Source organism: Acomys minous (genome assembly GCF_964271855.1).
Source record: "Acomys minous genome assembly, chromosome: 5".
Classification (NCBI taxonomy): Eukaryota; Metazoa; Chordata; class Mammalia; order Rodentia; family Muridae; genus Acomys; species Acomys minous.
In genome coordinates, this window is record NC_140494.1 from 9,240,746 (window position 1) to 9,256,790 (window position 16,045).

Consider the following 16,045-nt stretch of genomic DNA (forward strand, 5'->3'; position numbering starts at 1 on the left):
GAAGAAAGAAAGGAGAAAAGAAAGCATCATCTGAAGTCTTAGTAAGGCTAAGTCAGGTGACTGGTTCCCCCAGACCAAGAACTCCTTCGTAAGGCAGCTTCTGCATTTGCACACAGCAGCTGGCTTTCCTCAGGGAGTGATCCCAAAGGGAGCAAGGGGCAGTGTGCAGCGCTCACCAGTCTGGGAGAGCACCCATAATGACTTTCATATTATTTAAATCTGCCGGTGTGAGAACACTAGACTGACTACCACATTTAGACCAGGTATGTCTGGGGCTTTCCATAAAAGTGAAAATGTAAAAATAGGAAGAATAGACATACATATTCATGTCATAATCCAACTGTGAGGTTTCACAGTGATATTACTGTAAAATCTCAGTAATATTTTTTCATTTGTTGTGAGAAGAGATTCATTTAACATTTGTGAGAATGTGTTTCTTGTGGTAGATGTGTGTCTGAAATATAAAATTAAACATATAGAAAGAAGTTAAATGAATTGTGATGTAAGCAATGTGTTTTCTCCTCAAAGTGATTTTTCTCTGTTGAATAATTTCTGTGTTCAGAATGTCACATAAAATCCATAGGCATGATTACAGTACTTTTCCCTATGGTCTCATGTCACCATTTGAAAATGGCTATTCGCTGTTAAGGTAAATAAGTAAGCCATTGTGAGGGGACTTCTGAACTGTGAGAGCACTTAAGTAGCCAGTTATTTGGACTTTGATAATTTAGATTAGTGGTTTCAAAGTGTTAGCACACAATAGCTGAATAATGAGGATCATTAACCCTCCTGTGCAGAACATATCCAAATTGTGTTTGCCTCTAACCTTGGAGGCTCTCAGGGGCTGGGAGGCAAGGCCTGGCTCTTTATTGACTTGTCAAGCTGCACGTCTGCATTACAGCTCATGACCTGTTCTGTTTGTTCTACCATTCTGTGGTGGAGAAACAGGTAAAGAAATCCCTCAGAAAGTCCCTCCTTCTGCACATGTGTATGAATAACACCAGTGTTCATAGTGGTTAGGGCACTGTGACCAAATCCTCCCAAAGATGTAACGTTAGCAGCAGGGCTACCGTGGGGCACAGCTGCGGGCAGTATTGCTTTCTCTGGGAGATGCTGGGCACACAACAGGAAGCTCCGAAGGGGAACCTACTGTGCAGTTCAATAGGAGAGAAAGGGCAGCTGGAGTCCAGAACTGCCTCTAAATGCTTAAAGTGAGTGTGAGAATATGTACTTCATATGTTGCACTGCTACACAATTTTTTGTATTGCTAAAACTAGATAATAAAAGAATTTTTCTTTAAAAAAAATAATTGCACTTAAAACTGCATATTCAACTACTCTAAGTCATGTAGAACCTAAAGTCAAAATACTTGAAACTCTAGGAAACTTTCCTTTGAACTTCAGGAGCTGGGAAATATAATGCTACTCTGACCCCTTGCAAGTAGAGTTAGGACAGTTTGTCTTGTACAACAAAGTGTCCACTTTAATAACTTGTTCTTACACACACACACACACACACACACACACACACACACACACACACAGACACGTACACACACTGATACATAAGTTGCTGTACACTAAACCTCACCTGAAAATCCTACTGCCCTGCACATCTTCACACTGAAAACCAGCCCATGAACACATGTATCTTCTGGAGCAAAGCACATGCAATTGCTATAACATTTAAAGGACTCGTTTATTATTTTAGTTAGGCGAACAGCTCACATAGTTACCCAAGACTCTCTTCCTCACTGTCTTGGTCTTTAGACTATTGATCGTCATCAACAATGGCAGAGTCATCTGTGCTACACAACCCTTATAACTACACTGCGACCAGCATTTTACTAGAAGGTCTTGGCCAAGCCACCATCTTGTTTAAAAGTTCCTAGAAACACTTGGAATGTATATATTTATTTTCATCATTTTATTACAAGATTTATATGTTAATGATAAGCCAAGGGAAATTACCCTATAATCCCAGCATATAGAGTCAGTTTTTGTAACTATACACGTAAATATTCATGCTTGCATTTTTTCCCTTAGAAAATTTGGATTTTATTTATACTACCCATAGCTATTTTTTTCCTTTTGTTAAAAATAAATGCATGACCACTTCATATAATGTGGTATTTTTGAGACAGGTCTTACTCTATAGTTCTGATTGTTCTGGCATTTACTATGTAGTCCAGGCTCTGCCTGCCTCAGCCTCCCTGGGTGCTGGGATCACGGATGTGCACCACCACACCCAGCCAATTTATAATTCTTAAAAGCTTTATGTTACCAAAATTTTAGATGAAAAACACATATGATCATATTGATTGTTAGAATATCTCTACATGTCTGATCCCTGAGGGACAGTTTGAGAAAATGAAAAGTTAGCCTAAGTTTCAAGAATAATTAATGGTGATGGGCCGTGGAGTCCAAGTTCTTTAGCTGTTTCTAGGTGCTTTACAGGCATGTTTTGCAAGGCTGGGGATATAAGTCAGCTCTGAGAGTGGTTGCCATTCATGCGTGAGACCCTACAGCACAAAAGTAAATCAATATGGCTGGCAGTACGGCTCAGCAGGGCAGGCCGTCTGCTGCGCAAGCCCGACAGCCTGAGTGATCCCTGGAATGCATATGGTGGAAGGAAGCCGTCTCCCAGCAAGTGGTCCTCTCGACTGCTATACAACCTAAATAAATGTTTTGTTTTCAATGTAAAGGAAACATTTTGCTTCCAAACAAAGCGTTTTTGTAGGAATTGTTGAAATGTGACCCATTTTGACTTTTGCTTTTTCTCTCCTTGACAGTGTCATCAGCAAGGTGGTACCAGCTCCCGAGGCTAAGCCTTCCCCTTCTCTGAACAGACCTAAAACCCCACCTCCAGCCCCAGTTCCTGTTCCTGTGCGTGTAAGCCCTACTCCTCTGCCACCACCACTCCTCGCCCAGGCTGCAATGTGCCCAGCCCTGATGCCATCCCCAGCCCCTGCCCTCTCTGGAGCAGGGAGTGCCAAAGCCCCAGTGCGGAGCGTGGTGACAGAGACAGTCAGCACTTATGTGGTACGTATGTCTCCACAGTGTTTAAGGGAGCTCTGCCTCTGCCCTGGTGACTCTCACGGGCAGTGCTTGATAAATGGAGAAGCATTTCCAGTGCCTTTTCAAGCAGTTGGCCCAAAGCTGTTAGGTTACAAAGTTCACACTCAGCTATGTAAATGATGGCAAGTTGCTTTTGTTTATGTTAGCTTGAGATGTGACTGTATACCTGCATATAAAAACATCAGTGTGTACACACACACACACACACACACACACACACACACACATAACGGTGATACTTAAATTCCACAGTGAATTCTTACTAGAGTAACTAAATTATTGACTTTAGTATAATATATGTAATAGACATTGATCTGATGAGCCAGCTGGTAGTTCTGTGTTATAGCACTAATTATTGTATTTTATTTGCTGAGATCCAGAATATATCAGAACTTACATCTTAAATAGAAATGAACCTTTAGACCACAGGAATTTCTGAGCATCCAAGTACATATTTTTTAAAAAATTGTTAGACCTAGCATACATGGCCTAGAGACATAGCCCAGTGGTAGAGAGCTTGCCTGGCATGGACAGGGCCCTGATTTTAACCCCTAGTCTCTCTAGGAAGAATAGAAGCATCTCATCTTATTAAATGACTCCACATTGTCCTGGGAGTGCCCTTAGGTGTCTCCTCCATACTTAATATTATCAGGTCTTATTCCAACCACACATTCAATCTGCTAATGAAGTATTTATAAAGATATATTCTCAAGGCACAGTGAAGAGACACATAAGCACACAAAACGTTTTGTAAATGGAGACATTGACGCTTTTGAATGACAAGCTCTGTAGACTGCTGTGTTAACCTTTGCAAAGAGATGAATGACTGGAAGTTGCAGGGCAGGAGCGGTGCTCTTTGTTATGGTGTGTCTGTATAGTGTGCTGCATGGGGAGTTTGAAAAGAAATGCATCGTTAAATATGTGAGACATTATAAGGACACAAAGGTATAAGAGAATCCGAACGCATTCAGAGAGTACACAGTCAGGGAAAACAAGTTAAAATTAATAAATTGGCAATTCAAGACAAAAAAAATGTGATGCCAAAACCTGTGGGGAATAACTTGGTCCGCTGAAGGATCAATCGAGGAGTCTAATTGAGGCATCGCCCCAGGTGAGTGGGTCAGGAAGGAGTTTATACTTAATCTCCTCCCTCCATGTGCTTATCTGTAATTAAGGGATTTGTACTGGACTCCATAATCTCTGTAGTCTTGTCTGGCTCTAAAGACTGTGGCTCTGTAGTAGACTATGGGCTGACCTCACAAAAGTAACACCAACTGGGACAGTGCTCGGAAGTCTTCCAGTCTAAGTAGACACTTTATGGACTGAGGACACAGGGCGATTCTGTCACAGCCTACTAGTGTGACTTTGACAGTGAGATTCTCGTAGCTCCTGTTTCCCCATTTCTAACCATCAAAAGATTATTTATAATGATTAAAAGAAGTCGTATGTTTGAAAGAACTCAGTACCCTGAAACTATTGAGTATTACTATGGTGCTATGGCTTTTTTCCCCATGTAACTCAGAGTCACAGCCTGCTAATGTCAAGAGAGGTCAGCCAGCAGCAGGACCGGCCATGCATGATGGCTTCACCCACTGAACACCCTGGTGCCTGGTGACTGCTGGGTCTTTCTCCATGGTGTAGTCAGAGACAGCTTCCTCCACATTCCTCTAGGAAGGTTTCAGGTCAACAGTTTGCTTTATAGAGGTTTGTTTGTTTTTTAATAGTAGCTCTTAGTAGTCCGTGCATATCGCAGAGCATCCCCACTTTTGATACTCCCTCACAAGGAAACCACTGGTCTTTTGCCTATCTAGTCAATGTCATAATTAAAGGCATGGGAAGAGCTGCCTTGTAAAATTACAGTGAAACCATATGTTGTCTTACTGTGAGGACATTTAAAGTGAGCTTGACTCAGTGCCCCTTTGCAGTCTCCGTCCATACAGTATCCAGCCATGGCATTTGAGGAAGCCGTACAGTTAGGAGGGCTTCCTATTGCAAACGAAGTTAGAACTCCAGAATTAGCAGTATATGGAGCATAATAATAATAATTAAGTGTGTAGCTCTTTGGCCCCATGAGCCTCTTATTTCATTTGCCCTTTCGTTGATTGTACTTTTCTAAAATGTCATAAAGGGAATGGAAAGTTACTTAGTAACAGCTCTTTTATATCCTTGATCGTATCGCCCAGTTCAGGAGAAGGGCTTGGCTAATAAGTAATGAGGGGATACATGCGCATTGACTGTATGTGCTAATCCCATGCCGTGAGCTTGGCTGAAAAACTACGTAAAACTGAGCAATTTCAAAAATATCACTTGTTTCTGGCCAGAAGACTCATAATCATTAAGAGTTCTTGAGATTATAGGAATTTCTTAGATGAAGCCGACTGCAGATCATGCAGTATGGCTCCCTAGGATGATTGATTCTACAATATTTCGTTTGTAATGATTTACAAAGCAGTTTAGAATATGGATTAGAAATATGTCATTATATCCAGGCATGGCAGAACACACCAGAAACCCCAGCACTCAGGAAACTGATGCCGAGATTGGAGTTCAAGGCCAGCTTTAGTGAACGCTAAGCCAGGTTGAGCTTTTGAGCCCCACCTCAAAAAAAAAAAAAGAAAAAAAAGAAAAAAAAGAAAGAAAGAAAGAAAGGAAAGAAAAGAAAAAGGGGGAGTATGTGAGGCACAGAGGGAAGAGTATGGAGAAATATGAGAGGGAGGGAAGGGAGAAGTGTGTGAGAGAAGGATGTGTAGGAGCGAGGAGGAAGAATGAAGGGAGAGTGAGGGAGAAGAAGGAAGAGAACGGAGAGGGAGGGAAGACACAGTGGTGAGTAACTCGCTGTTTTCTTCTTTACATGACTCCAGAGCAGGGTTGATGACGATGATTTCTGTACAGTTTTCCATCTACTATTTTCCTAGCTTGTTAGCTTATTGTGTGTACAGTAGAAAGCAGCATTCTTATCTGGCCTCTTGTGGTTCTTTTTCCCACCATAATTTTGCTCTCCACTATAACATTAGATCCGTGATGAGTGGGGCAATCAGATCTGGATCTGTCCAGGGTGTAACAAGCCTGACGATGGGAGCCCGATGATTGGCTGTGACGACTGTGACGATTGGTACCACTGGTGAGTGCCCCTAGAGTGCCCCGAGGTGCTTAGGCAGCACAACACAGATCCTGCCTGGACAGGTGTCGTAGCCAGCTAGCGTTTTCAGACCAATTCAGCTACTCTCCTGAGAACTGTCTATGGAGCCTGCAAAATAAAACACTGCAAAATTAATTGTGCTGTTGTTACAGGGCCTAGAGTAGGAATTTGCTTCACTTACATACATTTTCCTACAAAATAAGTAAATATATAGGGGTTTCCCCTCTCCTTCCTGTCCACATGTGACTAGTGTCACATGTGTTTCTGAAGTTGTTTCTGAAGTCTCGTTAGCTGTTCCCATCTGAAGCCGCTCAGCCAAATGTGTTCAGCTGTGCTTCATTCTTTATTTTTTTTCCTTTAAAAATTTTTTTTTATTTAAATAATTTCTTCAGATTACATCTCAATTGTTACTCCCTCACTTGTATCTTCCCATTCCCCCCTCCCTCCCTTTTTCATCCTATTCCCCTCCCCTAGGCCTGTGACAGAAGGGAACCTCCTCCCCACCATATGATCACATATCAGGTCTCATCTGGATAGCCTGCTTCCCCTTCCTCTGAGTGCCACCAGGCCTCCCCACCAAGGGGAAGTGGTCAAATAGGGGGCATCAGAATTCATGTTATAGTCAGTCCCTGCTCTCCACACAACTGTGGAGAATGTGCGGTCCATTGGCTAGATCTGCATAGGGATTCTAGGTTTACTGCATGCATTGTCCTTGGTTGGTACAGTAGTTTGAACAGACCCCTCTGGGTCCAGATCTCCCTTAATGGTCTTCTTGTAGGTTTCTAGGACCCTCTGAATCCTTCTATTTCCCCATTCTCCCTTAAGTGCCTATGGTTGTGAAGTTTGCTGTCTACACAATAAAAACAGTCGGGGGTAGTAGGATGCTCGCGGTTTCAGCACTCCTGATGCTGAGACAAAAGAATCACAAGTTTGAGACCAGCCTTGGCTACCTAGTGAGTTTGAGGTCTGCCTGGGCTACCTGAGATTCAGTCCCACCCCAAGCCTCTTCTCCAAGTTAAAACATAAAAGCACAGCCATTGCATTACACTATTCCTGACTGAAAGGACAAATGAACTGATTAATCTCCCCATAGTACCTATACAGAAGTCATTGTATAATAACATAACCCAAATGCCCAACATTAGTGCTACATAAATTAGAGCCTTTGGGCTGACTTCTGGTACATACATCATTTTTTGCATTTATTTTTATTGTGGGAGTGGAGTGTGCTATATTGGTATGCACACCATTTTACCTCATGCCTTTGAGGGTCAGAGAACAACTTAAAAGAGCTAGTTCTCCACTTCCAAGTCCACCCCAGGGCTCAGAAGACTGTGCTGTCAGGCATCATGGCCAGGGTGTTTACTTGTTGGGCCATATCACCGTGCCTAAAAGAATCGTGCAAAAGCATCGAAAAAGGAGCGATTGATCTAACTCAGTTGGTAGAGTGCTTCCTTGGCATGCAGGAGGCCTTGGGTTCTGTCCTCAGGGCCACATACACAAGCTGAGGGTGCACACATCCCAGGTCAGGAGGCAGAGGTAGGAGTTCAAGGTCATCCTGTGCTACAGCCAGCCTTGACAGTACCTGGAAGAAATGGCCCCTTTGAAACCATGTCACACAAGGGCTGAAGAGATGTCACAATGGTTAAGAGCACTGTCTGCTCTCCTGGGGAAGTCCCCGTGCCCCGTGGTGGCCGGCAGTGGTCTGCAGCTCCATTTACAGGGGATCACACACCCTCTCAGGTCCACAGCTAGCAGCAGACACACAGACGATACCCAGGTAAAACACTCATACATACAACACAAATAAAAGCCCTCAAGTTTCTTTTTTAGGAAGCATAGAGCAGCTTGCAGACCCTGCCTTAGAAAAAGAAAATTACCAACATAAGAAACTTGCTAACGTGCACCTTTTTGGTGTCTAGGCCCTGTGTGGGAATCATGGCTGCTCCTCCAGAAGAGATGCAGTGGTTCTGCCCCAAGTGTGCCAACAAGATAAAGAAAGATAAGAAGCACAAGAAGAGGAAGCACCGCGCACACTGACGTCAGCACGGCAGCACTGCTGCCTGCACCAGGTCGGGACTGGGCCGCCTCTGCCATCTTGTCTCCCCCAGGCACTGAGGACAGCGCATCCCAGAGGACCAAGGACAAGAACATGCCTTCGCTCTGGATGCTCCTTTCTGAAACACAAGGGCCTGCGCTCCCATGGAATGTTCCTGAAGAGAAACTGCAGTGGAGGTGTGGCCTGAGAGCTGGCACCTCCGCCTGCTTATTACCAGTGACAAGTATTAATAAAGACACCACACATCTTCCCTCTTGATTTCCTTCTCTCCAGAACCTTCCATTACGGTATTAGATAAGAAGTGATGTACAAATGCCTTGACTGTAATTGAAGGATGCATCATTAGCTATACAGTTTGCAAGCTTCCCTCCCTCACAGTGAGATAATCATCAGGAAAGAACACCCCAGTCAGGGGACTGGTAAATATTTTTGTGATGAGAATATATGAAACTCCCCACCTCACCCCACTTTTACTACTAATGTGTAAAATGTTCAGGCTTTTGTGAGATACCTTATATTTTTTAAGAAAAAGGTTTCTATCATGTCCTGTTCACCTCCGTGCAAATTATTTTCATTCAGCCTATTTTATGACTTGGTCGCACCCTAATTCTACACTTCTGTAAAGAGCTGGAGCCTTCTTGGCGACGTGTACATTTCATCAATTTGTATAAAACTCTTGGTACTAAGACCTCCCCCCTACTGTAAATAATAAATATTTATGAAGTAGTTATTTTTAAAATTTTTTTATCGTGTTTAATTCTGGCTTTCTCTGGTATCCACTGTGATTTCAGCCATGTCTGTAATTGCTGATGTACATAGGCAAAGAAGCTTAAAAAAAAAAACCCAGAGCCGTTTCCCTCCCAGATGCAATGCCTGCAGCACGGTGGGGACCAGACCCAAGCAGCTGGAAGGAAACAAGGCAGTTTAATCTAGAGTTGATGGTTTGAAATTGTTTTGTTTGTTATATACTTTCTGTAAATTGCTTTCACTTTTACTAAAAGGACATGTAGTTTCCATAAAAGTTAAAAAAAAAAAGAAGAAAAGAAAAAAGAAAAGAAAGAAAAAGACTGTAGCATTTTGTGTTTATATTGTTTTATTTCTACAGATTTGTTCATGGACATTGTGCTTTAAGGTTGAAATGAAGTATATTATGAATTTTTTAAAGAAAACTCATCAAATTTCAGGGTATCACAAAACTTTATTATATTACTATACTGCCCACTATTTATTATATGTTATAGATATCTGAAACGTAAACCAAATATTTTATTTTTAATGTAAAAAACATCAAATTTAACTTTATTAGCATATTTTAGTGACTTTGGAATAACTATGGACTTTTACTTGATTTTGAAATAATCCCAATTTGGGCATGTGTGAAGGCTATCTTGAATGTTAGAATGTGGGGTTTGAACCTAATACAAATATATGCATAGAAATGTGATTTTTTTTTTACTGCCAGCTCAATTGATATTAACATTACAATTACTCCTATTTTAAAACACATAATGTGGTTTCAGAAATGCGATTCTCTGCCTTGATGTTAAATTGCAGAACAGTAGGAATGGAACCGACCTGTGAAAAGTGTGGGAATCACTACCCTCCTTATTGCAGAAGCCAGAAGTTTTCTTCCCCTGCCCCCCAAAAAGTACCTATGTTGAGATATGTCTTCCTCTTTTTTTTTTTCTTCATTCATTAGAGATCATTCTAAATACTTTATACAATATTTTCACATGCACAAATATACCCATTAGTGCTTTTTGGAGAGGGGTGAAGGGTGGGGGAAGTGCAAAATAAAGATTATTGGCTGTTTCGTAGTTTGCTTTTCCATTTTCTTTATTTAGGAATTAGTTCCCTGAGGCATGGTCAGTGGATCTGAAGTTGCGACGTCTAAGTGAGCAGGTCGCGCTCCTGAAGTAAGAAAGGAGGTGCCTATATAGAACTTTTTTCCCGTTTCTCCTGTCTTGGAGTCTCCAGCCCACACAACATTTAAGGAATTTCAATCAATTTGTTGTCCTTTGCTATTTCATGGTTGCTTTCCTAAATCCAGTTCATGATTTTATAAATGGTCTTTGCAATAATAAAACCAAAGAATCATTTTCAGGGGGCTGGATGGCCTCAGGGATTAGTAATGGAATACAGAGCCTTTCACCTCTAGGTCAGTGAGTCGAATCCAGTCCAGGTCACTAGAGACCAAAAGTTGTCACCATCTTAAGACTGTTCAGTGGCCTGTGCAAAATGAACTGGTGGTTGCAGTCTCCACTGGATGGCTTTCTGTGACACCAACCAAGGGAAGTTTAAAAAACTGCAAAAGAGAAGTGTGGATTAGAAAAATAAAACATTGATGTTACAAAGAAAAGTTAAAAAGTTGGTCAAAATCATTCTCCAGAAAGTAATACGTTAAAAAAGAGCAAATTATCAACACTACAGATTGTTTAAGAATGGAGGCTGATTTCCTTAAATGGGGGCAAGTAAAACCAGAAGGGGACAAAAAAGGGAACAGGAATAAGTAGAGGAGGGTGACAGTCTGGGTAGGGAACTCTAGCAAGCCCTAGAGAAAAGAAAAATGGGGTCTAAAGCCACGGAGATATCTCTGTGTGTAAATTGCTTGCTGGACACCCGTGAGGACCTGAATTGTCTCCAACAAGAACAACAACAAAAAAGCTGGGCATGAAAGTGTGCACCTATAACCCAGCTCTGGGAAGGCAGACAAGTGCTTCTGGGGCTTGCTGGCCAGCCAGTCTAGCCAAAATAGCAAACCCTCCAGGCTCAGCAAAACACTTTACCTCACAACAAGTAAAGTAGAGGGCCTAGAGAGACTGGGCAGCAGTTAAAAGCCTTCTGCGGTATCAGAGTACCACGTCCAGATCCCAGCACCCCTTAAGGAGGCTCACAGATGCAGCTCCAGGGATGTGATGCTGCATTCTGTCCCCTGTGGGCATCAGCGCACAGATACACACATGCATACACACATAAGGGTTTTTTGGTTGGTTAGTCCTGGAACTCACTCTGTAGATCAGGTTGGCTTTAAGCTCAGAGATCTGCCTGCCTCTGACTCCCAAGTGCTGGGCTTAAAGGGGTCCACCTCCTGTGCCTGGTGGTGTCAGTAATATTGTGAGGAGCAGTAGAAAAAGAATACCCACCCAGCGTGACCTCTTGCTTCCACAATTGCACACACTGTCAAGTGTGTCTGCAGACAGACACTACACGTAGAGCAGTGAAAATACACTACACACACAGTAACAAATCAGCTGCAGGAATGTGAGTTGTTAACAATTTGGAGCAAAGAATGAGTATTTCTCATTAGGAAGGCTAGACATTTCCAGCAACCTGTTTCCCTTTATCCAGCGCCATCATTTGAACAGCATCCATACTTTCTAAAGGAGAAGGAAGGCAAAGTACGTACCCTGCCCATGTTTTTATAGAAGGAGATGGTATTCATTCATGAAACAGATACTCAGAGGAAACTGAGCTGCCTGTATGGTGCGATAATCTGCCGTCGGGGACCAGGGTGGCTGGCAAGGCATCGTCTCCGTGGCCAACGAGGTATTTGTCTTCGGAAGGTGTCTGCCACTAAATACAGTGAGGATCTTTATCCTCCAATTGATGTGTGATTCCAAACCTGGAAAAAATTCAGAGGCTATCAGAGTATTCTGACCATGGGGCTTTTTAGAGAGATAAAAAAAACATACTGCATTACTCAACAATGTCACCCAAACCACCTTTATTCTCCCGTCAATAGGATGATTAAACAAAGACCTACCAGGCAAATTAAAGTATAAAATGAACGCTGAGATAGAGAAGCCTTGCCCCTGAGCATGCTAACCAATGAAGTTCACTGAGGACATAGTTCTCAATACAAATAGTTTTATATCCAATCTCTTCCCATCGTTGCTGTTCTGTGGAAGTTTAAAAGTAGAATAGTTCTTTTGAAGAAGGAAGGAATGTCCTCTCGTTGTACAGCAATGCCAGTCATTTCCGTTAGGAAACTTTCTCTTGGAAGCTTGCATTCATTTATAAAGTAATGTGGAGAGAGTGTGACTCCATATGTGCAGGCCAGTAGAGGGCATTGAAAATAGAGCAGTCCAGTAGCTGGATGAGTTAGCCCTCATTTCATTTTAGTGCAGGGGAGACAGACCAGTGGGGAAGAACACTTACTGTGAAATCAAGAGGACCTGAGTTCAAATCTCTCCAACTCTAAAAGTCTCATATGGCTATGTGTGCCTGTAACCACAGTGAGGGCTATGGGCAGAGGCAAGCAGAGCCCCAGAAGTCACTGGGTGGCCAGCTTAGCCAAAATAGCATGCCACATCAATGTCCTTCTCTAGCCTTCACATTGATGTGCAGGCATGCACCCCTACACACACACACACACACACACACACACACACACACACACACACACACACACACACACAGAGGCCACATGTACACCAAAAAAAGAAAGAAAAAGAAATAGAACATCATTTTGACCAAGGATGTGGTAGAGTATGCTTGAGATGCACAAAGCTCTGGCAGGGGGAGTTATTAAAATAACTGCTGCGGACTGATGACATGGCCACTGAGTCTAAGGATCCCCAGGCCCACATGACTGAAGGAGAGGACTGCGCCCTGCATGTTGTCTTCTGGCTTCCATAATAGAACCCTGGCACACTGCTCTACCCGGAACACACTGAATAAGGAAATAGAATTAAAAAAAAAATTCAATGACTGCTAGTTTTCCATCCTCCCTAGACAAATGAGGTTTTCACTGTTTACAGAACAGGGTCTGACTCACTCATCTCATTGACTGCACATTTGAGGGCAGCATTCACAGAAGGCAAGGGAGATATCACAGCCCAGTATATCTCCTGGGTATGGCCAGCTTCTGTGGTCCGTCATCTGCACTCTCCCATGATTTCTGCACTACTTCCCTCAGTTTCTCTAAGATAAAATGATCACATCGGGGACTGGAGAGATGGTAGTTAAGAGCACATACTGCTTTTGCAGGGGGCCGAATTTGGTCCTTGGTAGCCACATCAGGTTTCTTTGGAATTGCTTTTAACTCCAGCTCCAGAGGAATAGGGTTCCTCAGGTCTCCAGGAGCACCTGCATTTACACACATACACGTACACACAGACACTCACATATATACGAAATTAAGGATAAATCTTAGAAGCCAGGCATAGTGAAGCACACCTTTAATTCCAGCACGCGGGAGGTGGAGGCAAGTGGATCTCTGCCAGTTCAAAGTCACCCTGGTCTACATAGTGAGTTCCAGGACAGCCAGGGCTAAGCAGAGGCCCTGTCCCAAAAAAGGGAGGAAAGAAAAGGAGGGAGGGAGGGAGGGAGGGGATAGAAAGATGACTCAGTAGTTAAGAGCACTGTCTGCTCTTCCACAGATCCTGAGTTCAATTCCCAGCAACCACAGGGTGGCTCACAACCATCTATGATGTGATCTAATGCCCTCTTCTGGCCTGTAGGTGTACATGCAGATTGAGAACTATATACATAAAATTAATTAATTAAAAAAGTAAGGAGGGAGGGAAACAAATAAATCTTGGATTTTTTTTTAAATGACTGCATCATTTGGAAGTGGTGACATGTACCTAAATCCTAGCATTCCACAGGTTGAGGCAGGAGCATGGAGAGTCTGAGGCCAGCCTGGGGCTACATAAAGAGAAAAAAAAAACAGATTTTTTTTTTTAAAGGCTGAGGGGATTTTCATCAGTTTCTAAGTATACTTGTTCCCTCTCTGCTTTTGGTTAGCTTCTAGCTCAGACTGGCCTGAAACTCCCTATGTCTGGAGAATGATTTGGAACTTATGATTCTCCTGCCTCTGCCTCTGCTTACAGGCTTGTGCCACCATGCCCAACTTACTCAGTGCTGGGACCTGACTCCGGGCCTTCACATGCTAGGCAAGAGTGCTTCCTAGCTTCCTCTCTAGCCCTCCATTCACATTTTTTCTTTCTTTCTTCTTTTTGGGGGGGGGGGCGTTTGAGACAGGGTCTCTCTGTGTAGCCTTGGCTGTCCTGGACTCGCTTTGTAGACCAGGCTGGCCTCGAACTCATGGCGATCTGCCTGCCTCTGCCTCCTGAGTGCTGGGATTAAAGGCGTGCACCACCACACCCAGCTTTCTTTCTTTTTTTTAAAGATTTATTTATTGTTATGTATACAGTGTTCTGTCTGCATGTACACCTGCAGGCCAGAAGAGGGCGTCAGATCACATTATAGATGGTTGTGAGCCACCATGTAGTTGTTGGGAATTGAACCCAGTACCTTTGGAAGAGAAGGTGACATTCTTAACCACTGAGCCATCTCTCCAGTCCTTAAATTTTTCTATAACTGATTTTTCTATTGCCTTAGACAAACCTAGAGATTGATCACACACACACACACACACACACACACACACACACGTGCACACACACACACACACACACACACACACACACACACACACCATTTAAAAGTTCAGCAAATGCTTGAATGAACAGTCCTAGGAGCTAACAGTAGATGCTACATGAAAAATATAAAGTTACAGGTCCATATTCTGCAAGATCTAAATGTGCTATGTTCTCAGGACAGAAGCACCTTTTAAATTTTTCTATCACATGTATCGATCTCTGTGTATGTGTGTTGGTTCGTGCATATCATCACTGTGTCGGACAGAGGATCAATTCTCTTCTTATGTAATGTGGATCCTGGGAATTGAACTCAGGCACCTTAGCAAGTTGCCTGCTGAACAATCTTCAGCTGTTTCAAACTTCGTCCTAAGCAGTGACTTCCTGCTGTGAACTTGAAAGTTTACTGATGCGTTGAAGCCTTTTGTTTGGCCTTGTTTGATTCATGAAAATATCTGGAAGGTGACTGACTACCTTAAGCAAAACAACACAGCGCCAAGGAATGCCTTGATTTGTCCTGACTAAGTTAACCATGGCCAGTTGAGAGAGCTTAAGGGTAGTGTTGGTCTGGTCCTAGCTAGCCCAGTTAGAGCTTTAGCAGAACTTTCTAGAGGGAGCACAGAGTGTCCGTCTATGTGACAGCTTACGGTCTGACTGTTATTCTGTAATGATGATTTTGCTGGCTTATAAAAAGTAGATTCTTTAAAACTGAACTTCTGGACAATTCCTCATGCCTGGTCCATTCTCTGTCTGCTTACTTGCTGGTTTTGTTTATTGAGGTGGAGTAGTCCGAGCTGACCACAAACTCCTGCTCCTGGCTAGCTCCACTTCTTGAAGGCCAGGCTTGCAGGCTCGCCATACCTGGCCACTCGAGGAATGTGGCCTGCTTGTTGGCAATGGTCAAAAATGAAGTAGTGGGCAGACAGTGTCCTGTGCTCGGCCAGTTCTGCATGTTTCTTTAAGAAAACGTTTGTCATCCCACTGGAGAGGGCACATCATGTACCGTGAGAACTCAAAGAACCCGTGCCCATCGCTGTAAGGAGCCATGTGGGCAAGATGCCCGAAGGGCATTCACTGCTTGATACTGGGTGCAGGAGCCAGAGATAACTCGTCCACTTGAGGCACTGGTGTCCAGTCTGATCCCAGGGACGACACACATGGAGAAAGAAGAAAGCCAAGTCCACCCCTACCTCATTCCTCACAAAGAAATCAAAATATAAGAAGAGAAAAATGGGGTGCAAGGCCGAAGTTTATAGAAAATTGGAAAACTGCAAGAGAGCGCAGATGAAAGCACCAGAAAAAGCAGGGTTACCCAGCAGATGAACTGGGCTCCTACAGCCTTGCCTTCATATCTGTGCTAAATGTTTGCTTTGCTGTGTGTTGGCGT

General features: G+C 43.1%; 1 protein-coding gene across 1 annotated transcript in view; it reads left to right on the plus strand.

The window, feature by feature from the left end:
• The window catches only part of TAF3 (TATA-box binding protein associated factor 3), a 138,233-nt gene extending 128,141 nt beyond the window's left edge, over nt 1-10,092 (plus strand). Inside the window, exons 5-7 of the mRNA XM_084783974.1 lie at nt 2,792-3,041; nt 6,092-6,198; nt 8,139-10,092. Coding sequence (XP_084640100.1) covers nt 2,792-3,041; nt 6,092-6,198; nt 8,139-8,256 — 475 coding nt within the window. The 3' untranslated portion in view covers nt 8,257-10,092. The remainder of the gene's footprint in view (nt 1-2,791; nt 3,042-6,091; nt 6,199-8,138) is intronic.
• Nucleotides 10,093-16,045: the final 5,953 nt, after the last annotated feature.